The 25,359-nt window shown below is 46.3% G+C and overlaps 1 protein-coding gene across 7 annotated transcripts in view; it reads right to left on the bottom strand.

Moving 5' to 3' along the window:
• myo18ab (myosin XVIIIAb) overlaps positions 1 to 25,359 on the bottom strand; it is a 183,696-nt gene that overhangs the window by 94,631 nt on the left and 63,706 nt on the right. For all 7 annotated transcript variants that reach the window (XM_037268375.1, XM_037268374.1, XM_037268371.1 and 4 more), the window contains 9 exons: positions 24,961 to 25,051; positions 18,634 to 18,826; positions 18,314 to 18,400; positions 9,686 to 9,827; positions 8,553 to 8,712; positions 8,174 to 8,360; positions 1,134 to 1,341; positions 550 to 659; positions 224 to 289 (listed from right to left, as the gene is read on the bottom strand). In XM_037268375.1, coding sequence (XP_037124270.1) covers positions 224 to 289; positions 550 to 659; positions 1,134 to 1,341; positions 8,174 to 8,360; positions 8,553 to 8,712; positions 9,686 to 9,827; positions 18,314 to 18,400; positions 18,634 to 18,826; positions 24,961 to 25,051 — 1,244 coding nt within the window. The remainder of the gene's footprint in view (positions 1 to 223; positions 290 to 549; positions 660 to 1,133; positions 1,342 to 8,173; positions 8,361 to 8,552; positions 8,713 to 9,685; positions 9,828 to 18,313; positions 18,401 to 18,633; positions 18,827 to 24,960; positions 25,052 to 25,359) is intronic.

Below are 25,359 nucleotides of genomic sequence, written 5' to 3' on the forward strand. Positions count from 1 at the left end.
TAACATGTGAAGGGATCAACTACAGTAGTAAGTAAGTAATGTGTTAATGATCTAGTAAACAATTGTGAATAATTTCACATATAAGTCGCTCCTGAGTATAAGTCGCCCCGCCACCCAAACTATAAAAAAAACACGACTTTTAGTCCGAAAGATACGGTGTATGTATATATATATATATATATATATATATATAATATAGTACATATAAAAAACCTACACTCACCCGACTTAGTCCCATGTGGTAGTTGCTTTTCTCCAAATCCAAGGACTCTAGCAATTCCTCCACTGCCTGGAAACCCAAAAATACAATCAGCTGACACATTTGCATGACATGACATCACCAACAAGTCTAAACTGGTCTAGTCTAGTCTACAACTAGTCCAACATTATTAATTACAGTCTGTCTATTTGCCATGAAACCAGACTGCGTTTCTTCAATAATTGAATCCAGGACACTCTTCAGTATCTTAGCTACTATAATAGCCAATACTTTGTAGTTTAGTATTTCACCCATCACGCCAGATTTAAAGAGAAAAATATCACGCTCACCCTCTTCTCATCTGTCACAATGTAGTGACGCCCATGCTTCTTGGTCAAATGTGGTGCCAGGACATCAAAACGCCTTCGGAACTCAGAGAATACCATGTGGTCTGGGTATCCTGGACGAGTAGAAAGAATGACAAAAATGTGTCAAGATAGAAGGGCCTTTGCATCTTGAGAACAAGCTTTAAGCTTCTCGAGATGACCAGAGAAAATTCTGGGAAAAAGATACGGGGATTTTAACATGTACACTATTACAATACTAAATTTACAGAATGGTTGGTCAAATTGAGATAAGAATAAAATAATATAACTGGGTGAAATATTGACAAGGGGAATCTAACAAATGGCTAAAATGTACAGCACAAACGACAACGTCAATCGTACAATGAATGCAGATGATTGTCAAATTTGATTATCTAAACTTGGATTACAAATTTCAAATAGTCAGTTTTTGTCATTCACAAATGATCAAGAAAAAGGCCAAAGTACACACTGTTAGGATAACATAAACATCATAAATACTAAAAATAAATAAGACCATTGTACCATTCAAACAGTATATTTAAATTATGATTATTTATTTTAAATACCTTGTCTGTAAATGCGCAATGCATCCAGCAGTTTCGATCCTCGTAGCTGAGCTCTTAGGAGACCAACATCCAAAGTCATGAGCCCTGAATCTGCACTCTCTCCATGTCCAACACGCAGCTCGCTTCCTCCTCCAACTGCCTCCGCTTTGGGCAGCAGACAATGGACAAAGTGGACTTTGGAGCGACGCACCATGTCAATCAGGGCATCCTAAAAGAAATAATTTATTCAATTCCTTATTGCTTCTCCGCAATATGGTTAGATTCCACCATTTTATATGTCCTGTTACAGCTATAGTTGTGAAAGTGCTATATAAATAATGCATGTACTGTAAGTGCTGTCTTTATTTTGGAAATAGTACACAATAGTACAATAGTGCAATATAATTTTGGTCAGTTATTATTTTGGTCTTTATTTTGGAAATAGTACACCAACAGTACAATAGTGCAATGTAATTTCGGTCAGTAAAATGCTCAAGTAGACAAACTCTAACGCTATTACTCTATTTTTTTTGTGAGTCTGAGTCTCTCAAGCCTTCCTACATGATTTCAAGCGGTACTGTAATTGGGATGTGATATGACACTAGTAATAACAATGATAATAACAACAACAACAACAACAATCGTAACGAAAACAATAATATTACAAATAACAAATCAGACAGAGCCCCTTATGACGAACAAACTAAATGGATCTCGTTTTCCCTCGCCCGGACGCGGGTCACCGGGGCCCCCCTCTGGAGCCAGGCCTGGAGGCGGGGCTCGAAGGAGAGCGTCTGGTGGCCGGGCCTTCGCCCATGGGGCCCGGCCGGGCACAGCCCGAAAAGGAAACGTGGGTCCCCCTTCCCATGGGCTCACCACCTGTGGGAGGGGCCAAAGGGGTCGGGTGCAGTGCAAGCTGGGCGGCGGCCAAAGGCAGGGACCTTGGCGGTCTGATCCCCGGCTGCAGAAGCTGGCTCTTGGGACATGGAATGTCACCTCTCTGGCTGGAAAGGAGCCCGAGCTGGTGTGCGAGGCAGAAAAGTTCCGACTAGATATAGTCGGACTTGCCTCCACGCACAGTTTGGGTTCCGGTACAAGCCCTCTCGAGAGGGGCTGGACTCTCTTCCACTCTGGAGTTGCCCACGGTGAGAGGCGTCGAGCAGGTGTGGGTATACTTATTGCCCCCCGGCTGGGCGCCTGCACATTGGGGTTCACCCCGGTGAACGAGAGGGTAGCCTCCCTCCGCCTTCGGGTGGGGGGACGGGTCCTGACTGTTGTTTTTGTCTATGCACCAAACGGCAGCTCAGAGTACCCACCCTTCTTGGAGTCCCTGGAGGAAGTGCTGGAGAGCGCTCCTTCTGGGGACTCCATCGTTCTACTGGGTGACTTCAATGCTCACGTGGGCAATGACAGTGAGACCTGGAAGGGCGTGATTGGGAGGAACGGCCCCCCGATCTGAACCCGAGCGGTGTTCTATTATTGGACTTCTGTGCTCGACACGGATTTTCTATAATGAACACCATGTTCAAACATAAGGGTGTCCATGTGTGCACTTGGCACCAGGACACCCTAGGCCGCAGTTCGATGATCGACTTTGTAGTCGTGTCATCGGATTTGCAGCCGCATGTTTTGGACACTTGGGCGAAGAGAGGGGCGGAGCTGTCAACTGATCACCACCTGGTGGTGGGTTGGCTCCGATGGTGGGGGAAGATGCCGGTCCGACCTGGCAGACCCAAACGCTCTGTGAGGGTCTGCTGGGAACGTCTGGCGGAATCCCCTGTCAGGAAGAGCTTCAACTCCCACCTCCGGCAGAGCTTTTCCCACGTCCCGGGGGAGGCGGGGGACATTGAGTCCGAGTGGACCTTGTTCCGCGCCTCCATTGTTGAGGCGGCCGACCGGAGCTGTGGCCGTAAGGTCATTGGTGCCTGTCATGGCGGCAATCCCCAAACCCGCTGGTGGACACCGGCGGTAAGGGATGCCGTCAAGCTGAAGAAGGAGTCCTATCGGGCCGTTTTGGCCTGCGGGACTCCGGAGGCAGCTGACAGGTACCAGATGGCCAAGCGGAACGCGGCTTCGGAGGTTGCTGAGGCAAAAACCCGGGCGTGGGAGGAGTTTGGCGAGGCCATGGAGAATGACTTCCGGACGGCTTCGAGGAAATTCTGGTCCACCATCCGGCGTCTCAGGAGGGGGAAGCAGTGCAACGTCAACACTCTTTACAGTGGAGATGGCGTGCTGCTGACCTCGACTCGGGACGTCGTGTGTCGGTGGGGAGAATACTTCGAAGACCTCCTCAATTCCACCGACACGCCTTCCATTGTGGAAGCAGGGCCTGTGGACTCTGAGGCGGACTCTCCAATCTCTGGGGTCGAAGTCACTGAGGTAGTTAAAAAACTCCTCGGTGGATGAGATCCGCCCGGATTTCTTAAGGGCTCTGGATGTTGTGGGGCTGTCATGGCTGACACGTCTCTACAACATCGCGTGGACATCGGGGACAGTGCCTCTGGATTGGCAGACTGGGGTGGTGGTTCCCCTCTTTAAGAAGGGGGACCGGAGGGTGTGTTCCAATTACAGGGGAATTACACTCCTCAGCCTCCCTGGTAAGGTCTATTCAGGGGTGCTGGAGAGGAGGGTCCGTCGGGAGGTCGAACCTCGGATTCAGGAGGAACAGTGTGGCTTTCGTCCTGGCCGTGGAACAGTGGACCAGCTCTTCACCCTCTGCAGGATCCTCGAGGGTGCATTGGAGTTCGCCCAACCAGTCCACATGTGTTTTGTGGACTTGGAGAAGGCGTTCGACCGTGTCCCTCGGGAGGTTCTGTGGGGGGTGCTTCGGGAGTACGGGGTACCGAGCCAACTGATAAGGGCGGTTCGGTCCCTGTATCACCGATGCCAGAGTTTGGTCCGCATTTCCGGCAGTAAGTCGGATTCGTTCCCAGTGAGGGTTGGACTCCGCCAAGGCTGCCCTTTGTCACCGATTCTGTTCATAATTTTTATGGACAGAATTTCTAGGCGCAGCCGAGGCGTTGAGGGTGTCCGGTTTGGGGACCTCAGCATCGAGTCTCTGCTTTTTGCAGACGACGTGGTGCTGTTGGCTTCTTCAGGCCGTGATCTCCAGCTCTCACTGGAGCGGTTCGCAGCCGAGTGTGAAGGGGTCGGGATGAGGGTCAGCACCTCCAAATCAGAGTCCATGGTCCTCGATCGGAAAAGGGTGGAATGCCCTCTCCGGATCGGGGATGAGATCCTGCCCCAAGTGGAGGAGTTTAAGTATCTTGGGGTCTTGTTCACGAGTGAGGGGAGGATGGAGCGCGAGATCGACAGGCGGATCGGTGCAGCGTCGGCAGTAATGCGGACTCTGTACCGGTCCGTCGTGGTAAAGAGAGAGCTGAGCCAACCCTCACCTATGGTCACGAGCTATGGGTCGTGACCGAAAGAACGAGATCCCGGATACAAGCGGCCGAAATGAGTTTTCTCCGCAGGATGTCCGGGCTCTCCCTGAGAGATAGGGTGAGAAGTTCGGTCATCCGGGAGAGACTCGGAGTAGAGTCGCTACTCCTCCACGTTGAGAGGAGCCAGATGAGGTGGCTCGGGCATCTCATCAGGATGCCTCCTGGACGCCTCCCTGGGGAGGTGTTCCGGGCATGTCCCACCGGTAGGAGACCCCGGGGACGACCCAGGACGCGCTGGAGAGACTATGTCTCTCAGCTGGCCTGGGAACGCCTTGGGATCCCCCGGGATGAGCTAGATCAGCAGTGGCCAACCCGCGGCTCGCAAGCCGCATGCCGCTCTTTGGCTGGTTTCATGCGGCTCTTCAGGCGATTTCACATGACAAGCGTCAAAATGCTTGGCTGGCGCTGCCATTTATTCCCCCTAGGTAGCGGTGGCGCGCTGACCAGTTGAATCTGTTTGAGTTGAAAAGAAGAAGAATGACGTACGCTAAATGATGACAAATGCGCGCGTTCATTTGAGTTGTAAATAATTTGTTTCAAGTTCGCTCTCAAAATGGCAGGGAAAAAAAGCACAGCCAAACGAAAATATGAAGAAGAACACAGGACGTTGGGAGAGTTTATATTTTTTTGTTGAACGTAATGGCAAGCCATTCTGCCTTATATGTCAGGCATCATTAGCGCATTTCAAAGCTTCAAATCTTCAGCGTCACTTCAGCTCAGTCCATCCTAATATCGACCAGGAATTTCCAAAAGGGACTGAACTTCGCAAGCACAGGTTGGTCACTTTGAAAAGTCAGGCAGAAAAGCAGATGCATTTTTTCCAAAAATTTACAAACCACTCAGAGACCGTAACGCTTGCATCATATCAACTGGCTTGGAACATTGCACAGTCTAAAAAGCCATACAACGAAGGGGATTTCATTAAAAAATGCCTCATTGAGGCTGTTGAAATCTTGTCTCCTAAAGACGACAAACTAAAACAAAGCATATCAGATGTCCAACTCTCCCGCCACACTGTTGAACGCAGAATATCGGACATTAACAGGGTTATTGAATCACAGTTGCACTCTGACCTTCAAGCATGTGAGTATTTTAGTGTGGCATTGGATGAGAGTTGTGACATACAAGACAAGCCTCAGTTGGCAATATTTGCATGGTCTGTGTCAAACGAATTTATGATCAAAGAAGAACTCCTTGATATTGTGCCATTAAAAGACAGAACCCGTGGCATAGATGTGAAAGAAACAATGATGGCTGCATTTGCAAAAGCAAACCTGCCCATAGCGAAACTAACTGCAATAGCCACGGATGGAGCGCCGGCCATGATCGGATCCGTGAACGGGCTTGTGGGGCTGTGCAAAACTGACCAAACATTCCCCGACTTTTGGAATTTCCATTGCATCATCCACAGGGAGCAACTCGTGTCTAAATCATTGAATTTAGACAAAGTCATGAAGCCTGTGATGGGAATCGTCAACTACATCCGCACACATGCGCTTAACCACAGGCAATTCAGGAATCTCATCGCTGAGTTGGACCAAGGGCTTCCAGGTGACCTGTCGCTGCACTGCACTGTGAGGTGGCTGTCAAAAGGCAAAGTACTCTCTTGCTTCTTTGAGCTTTTGGATGCCGTGAAACTGTTCATGGAAGAGAAGGGCAAGGACTATCCCGAGCTCTCGGACCTCGAGTGGATTATGGATCTGGCATTTTTGGTCGACATGCTGTCTCACTTGGACAGACTGAACCTGACCCTGCAGGGCAAGTTAAAAATGCTGCCTGACCTCGTGCAATCTGTGTTTGCGTTTATCAACAAACTGAAGCTGTTCAAGGCGCATATTAAAAAGGGAGATTTAACGCATTTTCCTACTCTGCTAAAAGCCAGTAAACAAGTCACCGTTGCCGCCTTGAAAAAAAGAGACAGATATGCAAAACTGGTTGAAAACCTGCACGAAAGCTTTGTGACTCGGTTCTGTGATCTACAACTGAAAAGACCACAGATTACGTTCCTCGTAGATCCATTTAATGCAGAGACGGACTGTTTGAAAACCCCGCTCGTCACAGATGAGGCTGCGGCTGAGTTGGAGATGATGGATCTTTATGAGGAGGATCAACTGAAAACTGTTTTCAGGGAAGGCACCATTGAGTTCTGGAAAAGTGTGCCAATGGAAAAATACCCCAACGTCAAACGCGCTGCGCTTAAGATACTGTCGATGTTTGGGTCAACGTACGTCTGCGAGTCTGTGTTTTCCACCCTGAAACATGTGAAATCAAAGCATCGATCTGTTCTGACTGACACTCATGTGAAAGAGTTGCTTTGAGTGGCAACAACAGAATACAAGCCAGATTTGAGGAGGGTTGTTCAGGACAAGGAATGCCAGAAGTCCCACTAAGCAGCATAGTAAGAGAAAAACGTTATTGAAAATTGTTATATTTCTGTTTGTGGACTTGCTTGAACTGAGAGTTTATGTGTGTGTGAGACAGTGCACACAATGTTAACTGTTAAATAACTGTCATTATCTTGGTGTGGGACATATTCAATAAATCTGGCTGAGCAGAGGCCTGTGTGTGTCTGTCTCTCTCTGTCTGCGGGGGAGGGGGGCTGATGTGGCTCTTTGCGATGACACAGTCAAAAATGTGGCTCTTCGTCTCTGACTGGTTGGCCACCCCTGAGCTAGATGAAGTGGCTGGGGAGAGGGAAGTCTGGGAGTCCCTCCTGAAGCTGCTGCCCCCGCGACCCGACCCCGGATAAGCGGAAGAAGATGGATGGATGGATGGATAACAAATCAGATTTTTCAGCAATCTTAGGTATGAAACTTTCCCTTTCTCAATATTAGTCAAAGCCCAGTCAGCAGTGGTCAATGTTTTTTACGCTTGTGTCCGTCTGGTGCTAGGATATGGACGGACACGCAAGTCCCCTCGTGTACGGTATTTGCAAATCACACATTTGTGTATCTTCCGTGGCATAACTGACGTAAGAGTCACTTTTAAGATCACATTCAATCCAGTGGCAGGCAAAACATTTATAGACTTAGTGAACACGTTTGAAAAATTATTTTACAGATTTGTGAATCTGGCTGTGCATTTGTGAATCCGATAACGCACATTTGTGACACATTTATGACACAAATTTATAAACAGTTTTACATATATCCTTGACTCTGATTACAAACTTGTGACTCTTAATCCATTTTTTGACTTTGGTTTGCCTCAATGGTTTTGCCACAATAACAGATCCTTCCGATTTCCCACTCAAAGCACAATTTAACATTTTACGTTTTGAAACAGAGGGGACGTAAATTAACTGAGAACAGCTAGAACTGACGTGTTCTTAAACAGATAATATATCGCAACTATCAAGCAACTAATGTTGGTCTTTTTCAAACTGTTTGAGCAATTTGACTCATGGGTTTTTTCATTTTGGGGACATCGAGGTGTATGGCTGTCACTGAACTGTGAGGTGGACGTGCTAACCAGTGCCCCGCCGTGCCACCCCGAGAAAAATACAGCACCAAATTAAACGACTCATCAACTTCAATTAATTAACAGTCATCGTCATCGTGATTAGTCGACTAATCTTGGCAGCCCCAATACATACACACAGTGGCTTTTTTTACTTACCACTTGAAGTTTGACCTGGATACACAAACTCTTCTTTTTGACAGCAGCGACACCTGTAGTGAAGGTCTTCCTCATGCTAGTGGCCCGTCGCAGGGCTAGTTGTGAGCTTCCTTCCAGACCAGCAATGGAACCTGATAACACTGTTGCCCCACTCGCTCGGCCCATAAATAACCCGCTGATGTTTTTCCTTTGGTGTGACACAAAATACTATGTTGCGTTATTGTTGTAGTTTGAATAGAGGGCACACTTGGCTTTTTAAAATAACATTAAACACAATCTGCACAGTTTCTACAATCATATTTTCTCAATGTTCTGGCTGGTTGGTACAAATTAGCGTCAATATGTGACTGATCCCTATGAAGAGGTCAGTAGGTCTTACTTTTGAGAGTCTTGCAGCAGTGTGGCTGCATTCTGGGAAGCAGGGTTATGCTTGGCATGGCTAAGCCAGCCTTGTGTGTTGTACTCCACCCAGTCCGTTCCATGACTGTGGCCCAGCAAAAAGAGATTGGGCTTTTGTCCTCGTAGCAGTAGATTGGCTTCTGAAATACAAAGGATGTATATTCATTATTCAATTGAAGGGTAATCTTGCCTGCAAGCTGATATCTCATGATATTTTTGAATTCACAAAACCCCAAGAATCCATCTGGTCTGGAGCCCGCTTATTTTCTCCCAAGCCGAACCACTTGTGGTGCAGACCAATCACAAAGCAACGATGTGTTTAGGGGTGGGTTATGCGGCTGTGTGCTTTGTTCATTTTTACCTCGTACAGATGTGGTGACAATATTATCATTCATTTTCATTATTGGGCGAAACAAACAGTTAGTTAGCGTGTTATCAGCTCCAAGTACTGTATGTCCCTCCTTTCTCGTGCAGATCACAGTAGAGCAGTCCCAGATAGATGTTGTGGAGAACTGCATTGAGTGATTCACATATTCATCTGGATCTTGCCAGGTTAATTGCAGGGCCCAACGGGATGGGTTATTTGAGGGTGATGCCGATTTTTGGCAGGAAAAAAAATACAGATTAATCGGTCGATAAAACAAAAAAAAGTTAACGCATAAAATAACATTGTCTCCTCCCCCACCCCAACCTCTTATTGCAATGGCATTTTTACAGTACTGCCGTTGATGTCGACCAATATCAGCTGTTAGTCGGAGTTGGAGCCCACCTGCCTAGCAACACTCAAGCAGGGAAGAGGAGCCTCCGTTACGAGCAGGTCACAATGGAGTGAAACACTGAGGGTGGCTGTGACAAATTAACAACTGTGCACCAAGGAGGAGCTGTGTCCTGTCATATTCCCCATAATGTAAACGGTTTACTTCACTATGAAATCAAGAGATCAGGGGGAAAAATGGCTGGTCGGGAGCCTCGTGGAAGAGTGCTGAAAATGGTGAGTCCCCACCTAAATTGGAAAATTTGGCAAGTGTGGTATGGCTGCATAGCTTTGATTTTATGGACCTTTTATGATGATTTGTAGTGAATTATATGCTTCAATTGACAGTTACACTTCACCTTTACGTTCTCCCTGTGCTGAGCCATAGTAGCTGAAGAGCCTCTCCAGCATGGTCTCTTCTGAACCGCCAGGATTAAGTGCCTCTTCTTCCATCAGCCAGAGAAGGCCACGGGCTTCATCGGTCCTGGCGAGAGTACGAACCTGAAATATTGAGCAAACACAAATCTGATTTGACCAAACCACAAGAAGACAAACCTGCTACTCACAATAGGACTAGTTTCCTTTCTAAACATGGAGTGCAGTAACTATAAATTTTCTGAATCTAAAACCTTGAATGTTGATTCAACAATTTCCTGATTGAATTTAACTATTATAAATAATCCAACCTCATATATGTAGTATGTGAAGGAACCGTTGAGTTAAACTTAAAAAGTCAGTGTATCATAATGTTTTAAGACACATATTGCATTGGTGCAGCTAGTAAGTATTGAGAAGATGAAAACGTAATACTGGTGGAATATTACCAGCTTTAATCAAAGTAAAACGGATACTTAATGTATTTCTATAGAAACCTAAGCATCAGAAAAAGATGATAGAGACATTTTTTTACGCCGAACAAAAATCTAGCTTGTCGTTATATCACTATTAGAGATGCACCGATCCGATATCTGGATCGGATATCGGCCCCGATATCAACAAAATAGATGGATCGGGTATCGGAAAATGCAGCCGATCTGTGAGCCGATCCTTTCCTTAATCTATTGGGACGCGGGCTACGTCATACGTCAGCAGCACGTGTGCCGCGGGACGCGGGCTACGTCATACGTCAGCAGCACGTGTGCCGCATGCCACGAGAGTTTTCTAAACAAACGCAAACATGGAGAGAACGAAAGAGTCAGCTGTGTGGAGGTACTTTAAACTGAACACGGCAACTATGTAGCTCGACGGCAGTTTGTAATGTCTGCAAAGCTAATGTTGCCAGGGGTGGTGGTAGTACTGCCAGTTATAGTACTACCAATTTAATTAAGCATCTCCAGAAACACCACGCAACGGAGCACCAGGAGTTCAGCAGATCAAAGGGAGCGGGAGGTGGACCTACACAGCAGTTAACGTTAGCAGATGCACTGCAAAGACGGGAGAAATTCCCAGGCAATAGAGCAAAAGCTATGAGAATTACTGAGAAAGTGCTGGAATTCATGGTTTTGGATGGACAACCGATGAGTGTTGTTGAAAACGAGGGCTTCCGACGTTTACTTGAGCACCTGGAGCCACGGTACAATTTGCCATCGCGCAAGTATTTTTCTGAGACCGCACTGTCAGAAATGTATGAGAAAGTGTGCGAACACTTGTCACAAGAATTAAGAGATGGAGATGCCATGAGCTTCACAACTATGTACAGACATGTTTACATTGCTTGATCATTGTATTTGACCAAGTCACTTGTTTATTCTCTTGTCCCGATGCTATATTATATTTTTAATTCCACTCTGCACTTTCAGTATTTAGAAATAATTTTGAATGTTTTTTTTTGTGTTCGACTAAGCAGAGCTTGTTTTCAGGGAGCACTTCTCATTGCAGCTTACATGAGCATTTAGAGCAAAGAACTGTGTAGTCATGCCTGATGCCATTGCCTTTAGTCTTTTGTGTTCCACATGTAGAGGTATGTAGCTTGTTAAGTCAACCATAATATCGGATCGGTATCGGGTATCGACCGATACGCAAAGACACGGCATCGGTATCGGTATCGAAACTGAAAAAGTCGGATCGGTGCATCTCTAATCACTATCGTGTGTGACAAGTAGATACATACGTACATGCGTTCTACATAAACAATCAAGCCAGAACATACATTGCTGAGAACAGAACAGCAGCAAGTCAAATTGAACATATTTGCAAAAAAAAAAAAAAAAAAACTGCATGGGACTCAACTGCATCCACAAAAGCCACCTGAATTGAAATCTGAATTTAAAATGATCACTCATCATAGTAATTGTGACTTTGAATAAAATCCCTGACAAGATTGAATGATTGAGACTAGCGAACTCGATTGTTGTCTTAAAACAATTTATTTTCTTTGGCATTCGACTAAGCATGTTTAACGTTTTTACTGATTTCATGTTAATAATTTATCATTTTACTAACTGCCTGTGTTTAGGTTTTATTTTTACTTTACGCACAGCAATTTGTATGCAGCTGTGGTTGTTTTTGCTTTATAAATAAAGACGAGCTGAGTAGTGTTTGCCACACTGCCAGAGGTGTATCTGCTCCTCTGGCCTCCGTCCCTATCATGTTATGCAACACAAAACAAAAATAGTTAAACTAGAAATTAGCAATTTTTTTGGGGGTTTGGTCTGACCTCTGCTCTGAGAAGGAGGGCAGTGATGTGACATGACACACATCAGCGAGTGCTAATTTATTTGTGTATACTAGAACCGGCAGACAGTGACATAAGATTGATTTTTCACATTGTTCCAAGTTTTTCCTAATAATCGGAGTGCACACAACTGAACCACCACTGTTCGGTTTTTATATTTGGGACACATTTGTTGACAAATGTGACATTAATCTACAATGTATGGACTTCAATTTTGTTTTAATAAAGGATAAAGTCATAAAACTTATCTGTAATTTATTTAAATCATGGAATTGTATTGAAAAATTAAGAGTCAAGAGTAGTAGTAGAACATTAGTCAGACAATGAAAAAGGAAATCTTTTGAAAAGATGCAACAATATGCTTCTAAAATCGAATCATAATTCAAATGAACCATGAAATGGCGAGATTCCCACACCTTAATGCACCCTTATGCTACAATAATTTAAATAGATTGACCCAATCATAAGCCCCTAGTAAAAAAGAACGCAAGGATAAAGAGAAAACCAATTCTGAAACAAGTATGAGTTCAAACATTTTGCTGTGTAATTTAGGACAGTATTGAAAGCAAGGGAGAGATTGTCTTTATAAGGCCACAGAGGTGATCAAATAACACATTTGATTACGATTTATGTCAGACAAATTCCGGAAGGAAATGGAGTCACGTTCACAAATTGGACCATAATCAAAGACAGGCTGTTCGTCTGATATAATACTGACAGAGTGAGAGAAAGTGTGCATCATCAGTGACAGATTAACAGACCCTCTGTCAATATTGACGCTCCAGAAATAAGTGAATAACTCTGCTGCCTACTGACCGAGTCCATGCTGGGGACATCTCATGTCGAATGAGGAAGCAGGCAACAGCGCTAAACCTCGCGGACTGCCTTGCAGGAAATTGATTTTTTTCCCCCTACAGTGACTTATCAAAGGGAGGGTGTTAGGGTTTACAGATTATCTTGATCGTATGATTATGTTGGAATGTAACCTGTAATAATTAACCTAGCTTGTCCTGTCTTAACAAAAGTAGTAGAACAAAGTGCTAAGATCTTTTGAACTGATTGACTAGCTGCAGAGGAAGCAATCAAAGTTGCTTTGTTTACACAACGTCGTAAAAGACCCCCTGCTATGTTTTGATCAGCAGGCCAGGGGCTTCAACCCCATCCTGTCCACTCTCACCCCCACTCTCACCCCCACTCTGTTTCTCTCAATAAAAATGCTGCTGCAGGTAGCCTGAGTCAGACCTCATTCGATCATCGCAGGAAATGAGACCCCCAAACGCATTGACAGCGACTGCTCTCCAGGAGGAAACTGGATGGGAGCTTTGGACATCACCGCTGAGAGCCAGGATGGGAGAGCCATTTCAAGGCGTGAGGGCTCTCCTACCAACATGGCTGCACCGTCGGACTTCATTCAGAATGGATCGTGGCTTTGTGGTCACAAGAACTGTCCGACGCTGCCTGCCAACTGGACAGGAGTGTGTGCACCAGTGTGGGTGACAGACCACACCTACAGAATACAACATCATCAGCTAACGAAAGTACACAACTCTTCTGGACGTCGACGCAGGGCGGTTGCAACCTTTGACCCTCATGACCCTGTCTTGGGTGCGAATGTTCCGGACGACCATAAAGTATGGTCCGTTGGAGACAAAGTTGTTCATGCGCTTTTTCCTTGGATCGGAGTTGGAAAACAATCACTCTTCATCGAGACACTGAACTATCGTTTTCAATCCTTTGTGAATCTCTCACTGCAAGTCAACGATGGACAAAATAGAGAGATTCAGGCTATTAGGCTAATGGACTTGCAAAACAGGATGGTTCTGGACTTGATGACTGCAGCACAAGGTGGTGTGTGCCACATCATTGGGACTTCCTGTTGCACATACGTACATTCCAGGAGATAATGACACGCACATCAAGGAAGCCATGAACTCACTGAGGAATTTACAGCAGGCCATGTCGGAGGATAAAATCCCACATCAATGGGATTTCTTTTCATGGCTATTCTCTGACACTTGGTGGCAGTTGCTGTTGAAACTTGTGGCTCCTGTGCTTGCTGTGCTGGTATTGTTGTGCTTGTTTACGACCTGTGTTATCCCATGTTTGAAGTCTGCTGTGACAAGGGTTGTGTCTTCTACCGTAGCACAAGTACATATACAACTTCTCAGGCATGACGGATGTGATGACTATAATGTGCTGCGAAACGTGGATTGCGTAGATGCTGTTTAGCTCAGCATGTTTTACAGAAACTTGATGATTTGACCATCGAAAATGCCTTGCAAGTGATGGATACAATGATGTACTGTTTCTGTGTTTTTCTTTTTTTATTGATAGCAGTCTGGTCGCCTAAGGCAGAGGGACCGTGTGACTCTTTTCCTGCATTAATCTTGCCGCAGGTTTTTCAATCACACACTAAATTTGGACTGGAGTATTGAGGGAAAACCTCATCTTCACTGGAAATTATTGCTGTCATTGTATTTTCTTACTTACGTATGTTTGATTGATCGGGGTTGGCATAATCATATGATAAAACAGGAGGGATATGTTAGGGTTTACAGATTATCTTGATCGTATGATTATGTTGGAATGTAACCTGTAATAATTAACCTAGCTTGTCCTGTCTTAACAAAAGTAGTACCGTAATTTTCGGACTATAAGTCGCGTTTTTTTTCATAGTTTGGGTGGGGGGGCGACTTATACTCAGGAGCGACTTATGTGTTTTTTTTCAAAGATTTTCAAAAAAAGAAAAAAAAAAAAAAAACGCGATAAACGAACCGCAATGTAGCAAGGGATTACTGTAATTTGAATTTTAAGTGACGTCAGCAGCGCGACGTCAGCAGCGCGACGTCAGCAGCGCGACGTCAGCAGCGCGACGCGGCGTTGTTTACATAAAGGACAAAGATTGAGTCGACGGAGCTCTCTTTCACTTCCGTGGATTGAAGTCGGGGGCCGGCGCTCGGCCGGGTGGCTGTCCAGGGACGGTGGATGGGGCTCGGACAATGCTTTTACGCACGCCCGGTCCTACTCTACCGAGCTGTCTTTCACCTCCGTGGATGGAAGTCGAGGGCCGGCGCTCGGCCGGGTGGCTGTCCGGGGACGGTGGATGGGGCTCGGTCATGGCTTTTACGCACGCCCGGTCCTATTCTATGGAGCTCTCTTCCATTTCCGTGGCTGGAAGTCCACGCCGCCACACGCCTGGAAGTTTGTTTTGTTAAATAAAGAGCCGTTTACCAAACCCACGTCTTTCCTTGAACTTTGTTAACGCTACAATATAGTTATATAGTAGATCTGTGGAATAACGACGAGGCTGACGTCAGGGCGCACGCACGCGCGGCGTTGTTGACAAAGGACGAGGAATTTGATCGATTGATTTAATGATTTAGAGTGCACAGATGGTTTGATAACATTATTGCTTATATAATAGTTATTTGATATATAATTTATATATCGTTATATGGGCCTGTGGAATATTTTGAAGTGCAAGAGCCGTCAGCGGCGCGCACGCATTGTTGACAAAGGACGATTGATGGATTTAATGAATTGGAGTGACACAGATGGTTTTATTAACGTGTTATTTATGTAATAGTTTTTTGAATAACTCTGAATTTTACATCAGGGCCGTTCTCAGCTCTTAGTTTGTGTTTATGTCACGTTAGCATACCTATCGTCTATGGAGCTCTCTCCCATTTCCGTGGCTGGAAGTCCACGCCGCCACACGCCTGTAAGTTTGTTTTGTTAAATAAAGAGCCGTTTACCAAACCCACGTCTTTCCTTGAACTTTGTTAACGCTACAATATAGTTATATAGTAGATCTGTGGAATAACGACGAGGCTGACGTCAGGGCGCACGCACGCGCGGCGTTGTTGACAAAGGACGAGGAATTTGATCGATGGATTTAATGATTTAGAGTGCACAGATGGTTTGATAACATTATTGCTTATATAATAGTTATTTGATATATAATTTATATATCGTTATATAGTAGATCTGTGGAATAACGACGAGGCTGACGTCAGGGCGCACGCACGCGCGGCGTTGTTGACAAAGGACGAGGAATTTGATCGATGGATTTAATGATTTAGAGTGCACAGATGGTTTGATAACATTATTGCTTATATAATAGTTATTTGATATATAATTTATATATCGTTATATGGGCCTGTGGAATATTTTGAAGTGCAAGAGCCGTCAGCGGCGCGCACGCATTGTTGACAAAGGACGATTGATGGATTTAATGAATTGGAGTGACACAGATGGTTTTATTAACGTGTTATTTATGTAATAGTTTTTTGAATAACTCTGAATTTTACGTCAGGGCCGTTCTCAGCTCTTAGTTTGTGTTTATATCACGTTAGCATACCTATCGTTTAGCCTGTTGTTGCTCGTTCATGACTGTTCTTGGTGTTGGATTTTGTCGAATAAATTGCCCCCCAAAATGTGACTTATACTCCGGAGCGACTTACATATGTTTTTTTTCACTTTTTTGGGCATTTTATGGCTGGTGCGACTTATACTCCGGTGCGACTTATAGTCCGAAAATTACGGTAGAACAAAGTGCTAAGATCTTTTGAACTGATTGACTAGCTGCAGAGGAAGCAATCAAAGTTGCTTTGTTTACACAACGTTCTAAAATGCTTTGATCAGCAGGCCAGGGGCTTCAACCCCATCCTGTCCACTCTCACCCCCACTCTTACCCCCACTCTGTTTCTCTCAATAAAAATGCTCCTGCAGGAGGCCTGAGTCAGACCTCATTCGATCATCGCTGTACGCACAGCGACGAATGGACTCTCCACCTGCAGGTGTCAAAAAGGACTTACTTGTCTCCCGTGTGGTTCTTGCAAAATAAGTTAGAGTGAGCACCACCCTAACAGAGGGTAAAGAGTGGATGATTCATTTTTCACTAACTGGCCAGCTTATGTATTTTTTTTAATCAGGAAAATAAAAAAGTTAGCATTTTCTATTTTATCCAATAATTTTGGAGAGATAATGAAACAACAAATGGCGTTAAAAACGACCATTTTTAATGAGGAATTGGGCCAAACACCCCTCCCCTCCAAGTCTTGGTGGATGACGTCACGGAAGAAACCGATCACAATTTCACCATTAGAAATCTAAAAACAGCTATCAATGGGCACCAAAATTTACATTGACATCTCTATTTATGACTCGTTTAAGATATCACAAGGATTAGCCTCTCCGTGGTTGATTTAAAAGCAAGAAATGAGCAGCCTCTCTGCAGTTAAAGTGCCCTGTTACGTGCGTCTATTTCCTTTCATCAGTCACTAACATACGCAAAGACAACGCGTTCCGAGAGGCTGTATGTAAGCTGAATTGTTAATACGTAGTTATGTATTCAATTGAAATTGGTAAGGGTTCAAGAACTATTTTTTTTTTATTTTATGGGATGCACTTTTAAGTGGTTGCATTGTGCCTGGTGCACAACACATTCATTGCACTCATTTTATATACTATTACCCTCTCTTTTATATACCTGCTCTGAGAAATGGATACTTCTGAACTCTGAGGCGGACATGCTAACAAGTGTTCCACCGTGCCTTTATATTACGTGTTATATTATGTGTGTGTGTGTGTGTGTGTGTGTGTGTGTGTGTGTGTGTGTGTGTGTGTGTGTGTGTGTGTGTGTGTGTGGAATGTGCGTGTGCATGTCTGTGTGTGCGCTGTGTATGTGCTGTGTATGTGCGTGTGTTTGCTGTTCAAAGTTGGTTACTCTCCACAATAATGTGGTTCCAGCCAGTGTCACTTATTTCTGAACTGTGAGGCCGACATGCTAACCAGTGCTCCACTGTGGTTCCAGCCAGACCCACAGTATGTGACAACTGACAAGTGTCACTTATTGTCAGTATTTCACGTCCACGTCTCTCACGAGAGTTTGGCAATCAGCACTTGTTCTCATTCTTTCTTCTCGTCCTCGTTTCATGATAAACATACTCACTCATCAGAAGTGTAGTTTTTTTGTTGCCACTGAGACGGTTATTGGTGATTTGTGCTATGCTGACACGATAGACAAAGTGAACTCGGGGTTCCGTATTGGTTTTAGGTCGCCACATTAGCTCAATTCTGGATGTAACTTTTCTGAAAAATATTAACTGACCAAACATGGCGATGCAAGCTAAGTAGTCACTTAAAAGGCTTTTTTAGACAGTTTAATTTGCTTTAAATTCACATCAGAAAGAAAGTATATATATTTTTGAGACATCTGACATTCAGACAAATGGACAGGGAGAAAAACGACCTTCATGATTTGACAAATGGAGATTGCAGAAACAGGCATGGAGTAGAGGATTCTGCTTACCAAAGCTTGAGCTGACGCTTGGTCGATAGCTGCTACAGACACTGAAGGACTGGACTCTATGTCATCTAAAGCAAGTTCTATGTTTTCCTAAATGCAGGAGGGGATAAGGTGAAGGGTTAGTCATCTACATTGTAAGCAATAACTCATGTGAATAATTAGTTATAGTGTTTACTTGATTGGGTTGAAAGAATCGTATTATTGCAAGTGCAACCTAATGATCATTGGCTGAGTACATATTCATGTGTTCCCTTGCATGACCGCATACTTCCTATCTACTGCCACTGTTCAGTTTTGTACAGTATCTAAAGCCACAACAGCACCTCCTTGTATCGCTCCATCTCTTGGACAAAGGTTCGTTCATGGAACAAGGTTTGCAGCCTCTCCTGGGTGTAGTTATGACAAAGCTCCTCAAACGTAGCTCCTCGCTGCTGCTGAGCAAGATGAGGGTTCTGGAAACCTGGAGTGTCCACGATCAGAATGGAGTATAGAGAATGTTGACTAGACTTGAGAGCTCTGAAAACAGATTGAACATGGCACCTTCAGGGTTTAAAGTGAGTCTTAATTGTCTCCCTGAACATTTTAGAATTAAATTTAAGATTCTTTTACATGTCTTTAAATGGTCTTGCGTCATCTTCCCCCTCTGAGTTCCTCCACATATACCTAAATGTACCTTCCTGGGGCCCCTGGTCAGAGGACCAGATGCTACTGGAGGTACCGAGAACTAAGCAGAGCCTCAGAGGGGAACCACGCTTTTTCTGTAGCTGGTCCTTCCCATTGGGATGACCTTTCATTAAACGTTGGGCAAACACCTTCTCTATCCATCCTTAAAACCCCTTAAAGGTTTTAAGGAGGGTGCTTTTTAACAGTGTGGTGCTTTTTAAGGGTGTGTTTTAACTTAAAACCCTAACCCTTAAAAAGCAACCTTCAAACTCGAGACAAGAGCAATTGGTTCATGAGGAGTGGGCAAAAACTGAAAGGTGCAGAATTCCCATTGAATCCTTTGATTGTAGTTGTGCAACAAAATATTAAGTTAAGGGTGCCATCATTTTTCTACATGCCAGTTTCATGATTATAACAATAATAATATATATACCGTAATTTTCGGACTATAAGTCGCGTTTTTTTTCATAGTTTGGGTGGGGGGGCGACTTATAATAAGGAGCGACTTATGTGTTTTTTTTAAAATATTTTCCAAAAAAAAAAAAAAAGTGGAACCGCGATAAACGAACCGCGATGTTGCAAGGGATTACTGTAATTTGAATTTCAAGTGACGTCAGCAGCGCGACGCGGCGTGGCGGTTGTTTACAAAAAGGACAAAGATTGATTACGGGATGACGAAGATGACGAAGGGCCCCACGTACTACCGGCATTATTAGCGGCTTTGTTTCTAAGTGACACGGAGGACGAAGATTTTGAAGGATTTGGAGTGACACAGAAGGATTGAAAAACTATTATGGCTTTTACGCACGCCCGGTCCTACTCTACGGAGCTCTCTTTCACATGCGTGGATAGAAGTCGGGGGCCGGCGCTCGGCCGGGTGGCTGTCCGGGGACGGTGGATGGGGCTCGGACATGGCTTTTACGCATGCCGGTCCTACTCTACGGAGCTCTTTTTCACCTCCGTGGATGGAAGTCGAGGGCCGGCGCTCAGCCGGGCGGCTGTCCGGGGACGGTGGATGGGGCTCGGTCATCGCTTTTACGCCCGGTCCTATTCTATGGATCTCTCTTTCAATTTGATTGATGGATTTAATGATTTAGAGTGCACAGATGGTTTGATAATATTATTGCTTATATAATAGTTATTTGATATCTAATTTATATATCGTTATATGGGCCTGTGGAATATTTTGAAGTGCAAGCGCCGTCAGCGGCGCGCACCCATTGTTGACAAAGGACGATCGATGGATTTAATGAATTGGAGTGACACAGATGGTTTTATAAACGTGTTATTTATGTAATAGTTTTTTTTAATAACTCTGAATGTTACAGAATGTTACTCCGTGAGTCGTCACCTTATCGTGGTGGAGGGGTTTGCGTGCCCCTATGATCCTAGGAGCCATGTTGTCTGGGGCTTCATGCCCCTGGTAGGGTCACCCATGGCAAACGGGTCCTAGGTGAGGGGCCAGACAAAGCACGTCTCAAAAAGCCCCTTATGATGAAAAAGATATATGGACACAGATTTCCCTCGCCCGGACGCGGGTCACCGGGGCCCCCCTCTGGAGCCAGGCCTGGAGGCGGGGCTCGAAGGCGAGCGTCTGGTGGCCGGGCCTTCGCCCATGGGGCCCGGCCGGGCACAGCCCGAAAAGGAAACGTGGGTCCCCCTTCCCATGGGCTCACCACCTGTGGGAGGGGCCAAAGGGGTCGGGTGCAGTGCAAGCTGGGCGGCGGCCAAAGGCAGGGACCTTGGCGGTCTGATCCCCGGCTGCAGAAGCTGGCTCTTGGGACATGGAATGTCACCTCTCTGGCTGGAAAGGAGCCCGAGCTGGTGTGCGAGGCAGAAAAGTTCCGACTAGATATAGTCGGACTTGCCTCCACGCACAGTTTGGGTTCCGGTACAAGCCCTCTCGAGAGGGGCTGGACTCTCTTCCACTCTGGAGTTGCCCACGGTGAGAGGCGTCGAGCAGGTGTGGGTATACTTATTGCCCCCCGGCTGGGCGCCTGCACATTGGGGTTCACCCCGGTGAACGAGAGGGTAGCCTCCCTCCGCCTTCGGGTGGGGGGACGGGTCCTGACTGTTGTTTGTGTCTATGCACCAAACGGCAGCTCAGAGTACCCACCCTTCTTGGAGTCCCTGGAGGAAGTGCTGGAGAGCGCTCCTTCTGGGGACTCCATCGTTCTACTGGGTGACTTCAATGCTTACGTGGGCAATTACAGTGAGACCTGGAAGGGCGTGATTGGGAGGAACGGCCCCCCCGATCTGAACCCGAGCGGTGTTCTATTATTGGACTTCTGTGCTCGACACGGATTTTCTATAATGAACACCATGTTCAAACATAAGGGTGTCCATGTGTGCACTTGGCACCAGGACACCCTAGGCCGCAGTTCGATGATCGACTTTGTAGTCGTGTCATCGGATTTGCGGCCGCATGTTTTGGACACTCGGGCGAAGAGAGGGGCGGAGCTGTCAACTGATCACCACCTGGTGGTGGGTTGGCTCCGATGGTGGGGGAAGATGCCGGTCCGACCTGGCAGACCCAAACGCTCTGCGAGGGTCTGCTGGGAACGTCTGGCGGAATCCCCTGTCAGGAAGAGCTTCAACTCCCACCTCCGGCAGAGCTTTTCCCACGTCCCGGGGGACATTGAGTCCGAGTGGACCTTGTTCCGCGCCTCCATTGTTGAGGCGGCCGACTGGAGCTGTGGCCGTAAGGTCATTGGTGCCTGTCGTGGCGGCAATCCCCCAACCCGCTGGTGGACACCGGCGGTAAGGGATGCCGTCAAGCTGAAGAAGGAGTCCTATTGGGCCGTTTTGGCCTGCGGGACTCCGGAGGCAGCTGAAAGGTACCGGATGGCCAAGCGGAACGCGGCTTCGGCGGTTGCTGAGGCAAAAACCCGGACGTGGGAGGAGTTTGGTGAGGCCATGGAGAATGACTTCCGGACGGCTTCGAGGAAATTCTGGTCCACCAACCGGCGTCTCAGGAGGGGGAAGGAGTGCAACGTCAACACTGTTTACAGTGGAGATGGCGTGCTGCTGACCTCGACTCGGTGTCGGTGGGGAGAATACTTCGAAGACCTCCTCAATTCCACCGACACGCCTTCCATTGTGGAAGCAGGGCCTGGGGACTCTGAGGCGGACTCTCCAATCTCTGGGGTCGAAGTCACTGAGGTAGTTAAAAAACTCCTCGGTGGCAGGGCCCCGGGGGTGGATGAGATCCGCCCGGATTTCTTAAGGGCTCTGGATGTTGTGGGGCTGTCATGGCTGACACGTCTCTACAGCATCGCGTGGACATCGGGGACAGTGCCTCTGGATTGGCAGACTGGGGTGGTGGTTCCCCTCTTTAAGAAGGGGGACGGGAGGGTGTGTTTCAATTACAGGGGAATTACACTCCTCAGCCTCCCTGGTAAGGTCTATTCAGGGGTGCTGGAGAGGAGGGTCCGTCGGGAGGTCGAACCTCGGATTCAGGAGGAACAGTGTGGCTTTCGTCCTGGCCGTGGAACAGTGGACCAGCTCTTCATCCTCAGCAGGATCCTCGAGGATGCATGGGAGTTCGCCCAACCAGTCCACATGTGTTTTGTGGACTTGGAGAAGGCGTTCGACCGTGTCCCTCGGGAGGTTCTGTGGGGGGTGCTTCGGGAGTACGGGGTACCGAGCCAACTGATAAGGGCGGTTCGGTCCCTGTATCACCGATGCCAGAGTTTGGTCCGCATTTCCGGCAGTAAGTCGGATTCGTTCCCAGTGAGGGTTGGACTCCGCCAAGGCTGCCCTTTGTCACCGATTCTGTTCATAATTTTTATGGACAGAATTTCTAGGCGCAGCCGAGGCGTTGAGGGTGTCCGGTTTGGGGACCTCAGCATCGCGTCTCTGCTTTTTGCAGACGACGTGGTGCTGTTGGCTTCTTCAGGCCGTGATCTCCAGCTCTCACTGGAGCGGTTCGCAGCCGAGTGTGAAGCGGTCGGGATGAGGGTCAGCACCTCCAAATCCGAGTCCATGGTCCTCGATCGGAAAAGGGTGGAATGCCCTCTCCGGATCGGGGATGAGATCCTGCCCCAAGTGGAGGAGTTTAAGTATCTTGGGGTCTTGTTCACGAGTGAGGGGAGGATGGAGCGCGAGATCGACAGGCGGATCGGTGCAGCGTCGGCAGTAATGCGGACTCTGTACCGGTCCGTCGTGGTAAAGAGAGAGCTGAGCCAAAAGGCAAAGCTCTCAATTTACCGGTCGATTTACGCTCCTACCCTCACCTATGGAGATAGGGTGAGAAGTTCGGTCATCCGGGAGAGACTCGGAGTAGAGTCGCTGCTCCTCCACGTTGAGAGGAGCCAGATGAGGTGGCTCGGGCATCTCATCAGGATGCCTCCTGGACGCCTCCCTGGGGAGGTGTTCCGGGCATGTCCCACCGGTAGGAGACCCCGGGGACGACCCAGGACGCGCTGGAGAGACTATGTCTCTCGGCTGGCCTGGGAACGCCTTGGGATCCCCCGGGATGAGCTAGATCAGTGGTTCCCAAACTTTTGCAGGCTGGCGCCCCCTTTGGCTCCCCAGTGAATTCCTAGCGCCCCCCCAACGCACATATGGAAACAAACACCTCTTTCTTGATATTTGGTTTGCTGCAATTTGAAAAGAGAAAGGTTAAACACAAATGTGTATTTCACAAATAAAACCCAATTTAGTATTTAGTAAACCAATTTATTTTTTAGCAGTTTTAACTGTTTCAGCAACATAGAATCGTAAATAAACATTCCACCAGTAACCTTCATTGTCTCACACGTAATATTAATGGGATGGATGTGCTTGGTGCAGGGACATAAGCTTCTCAACATCAGGCTGGAACTCACTAAGAAGAAGTCGTAGATCCCCGCGGTCAGTAATTTTCAGTCGGTTTCTTTGCTTGGAAAGAAGCAAGGTGACTGCACTGAAGCCCCGTTCTACTAAATATGATGTTGGGAAGGCAATGAAGTACATCTTGACCTTGTTCCACAGCACTTGATAGCAGATTTTTTTTTGTAACCAAAAACTGGCTGGGCCAGAGCGGCGTGTTGTGTACAAATCGACTGCCGCCCCCCTACCGCCCCCCTACCGCCCCTTTCTTCCTCACCGCCCCCCCAGATCTTTCCACCGCCCCCAGGGGGGCGGTACCGCCCACTTTGGGAACCACTGAGCTAGATGAAGTGGCTGGGGAGAGGGAAGTCTGGGAGTCCCTCCTGAAGCTGCTGCCCCCGCGACCCGACCCCGGATAAGCGGAAGAAGATGGATGGATGGATGGATGGATGTTACATCAGGCCCGTTCTCAGCTCTTCGTTTGTGTTTATGTCACGTTAGCATCCCTATCGTTTAGCCTTTTGTTGCTCGTTTATGTCTGTTCTTGGTGTTGGATTTTGTCAAATAAATTTCCCCCCAAAATGCGACTTATGCTCCGGAGCGACTTATATATGTTTTTTTTCACGTTATTGGGCATTTTATGGCTAATGCAACCTATATTCCGGAGCGACTTTTAGTCTGAAAATTACGGTGTATATATATATTTTCAACCCCATTTAAAAAACAGTGTTCTTTTTCACTGTTGAAATTTCACTGTGGGTTTTTCTTTCATTCACAGAGGGGTACCAACAATTCTGTCCGTGTGTGTATGAGCTCAAGACACAAGGAAAATGCGTACAAACTTTGTTTAAGTACTTCTCAAATGTAGTTAAACTGAATATTTAAAGATTTTCCAACATTTTTACAAGTTGTACTAAGTTCATTTTGTTTTTACTTGTTAACCACTTGCCTGGTTCTTTTATCTCAAACAAATTATTTTAGGTTGCATTACCTGACATGTTTCGGCTTGTACTTCCGCCTTCATCAGAGTGAAGAGAGTGTACTTCCGCCTTCAGTACAAGCCGAAACATGTCAGGTAATGCAACATAAAATAATTTGTTTGAGATAAAAGAACCAGGAAAGTGAACATTTTTACAAATAATTTTTAAAACAAATGTAAAGACCCTAACCCTAACCTGTTTATGAGGGATATCACCAAAGTGAAGAGCTCTGAGTAGAGTCCTGATGCCATGGCCTCCAAGCACTCCCGAGCTGTGACCTTTGAGGCTGATACAAGAGACAGACAAGAGAAAATCATGAAATACATTCTTCCACTTCCGACAGACTTCCTTTAAACTGGGAAATGCTTATATTTTCACAAACAAAAATTAAAATGCATTATGTTCTAGGTTCTTGACAACAAATCTCTCATCTCAATATGTGCGTCTACAATAGAAGTTCAGTCTCATAGGACATAAGGGCAAGTGTCAATTATGGTCTATGTGTCAGCGACATGGACATCCTCACTATTAAATTTTAATTTGAAGTTGAAGTGCTATTTCCACAAGTACAAATTCAATCAACGTTGAAAATGG

The sequence above is a fragment of the Syngnathus acus genome, chromosome 13 (assembly GCF_901709675.1).
Source record: "Syngnathus acus chromosome 13, fSynAcu1.2, whole genome shotgun sequence".
Classification (NCBI taxonomy): domain Eukaryota; kingdom Metazoa; phylum Chordata; class Actinopteri; order Syngnathiformes; family Syngnathidae; genus Syngnathus; species Syngnathus acus.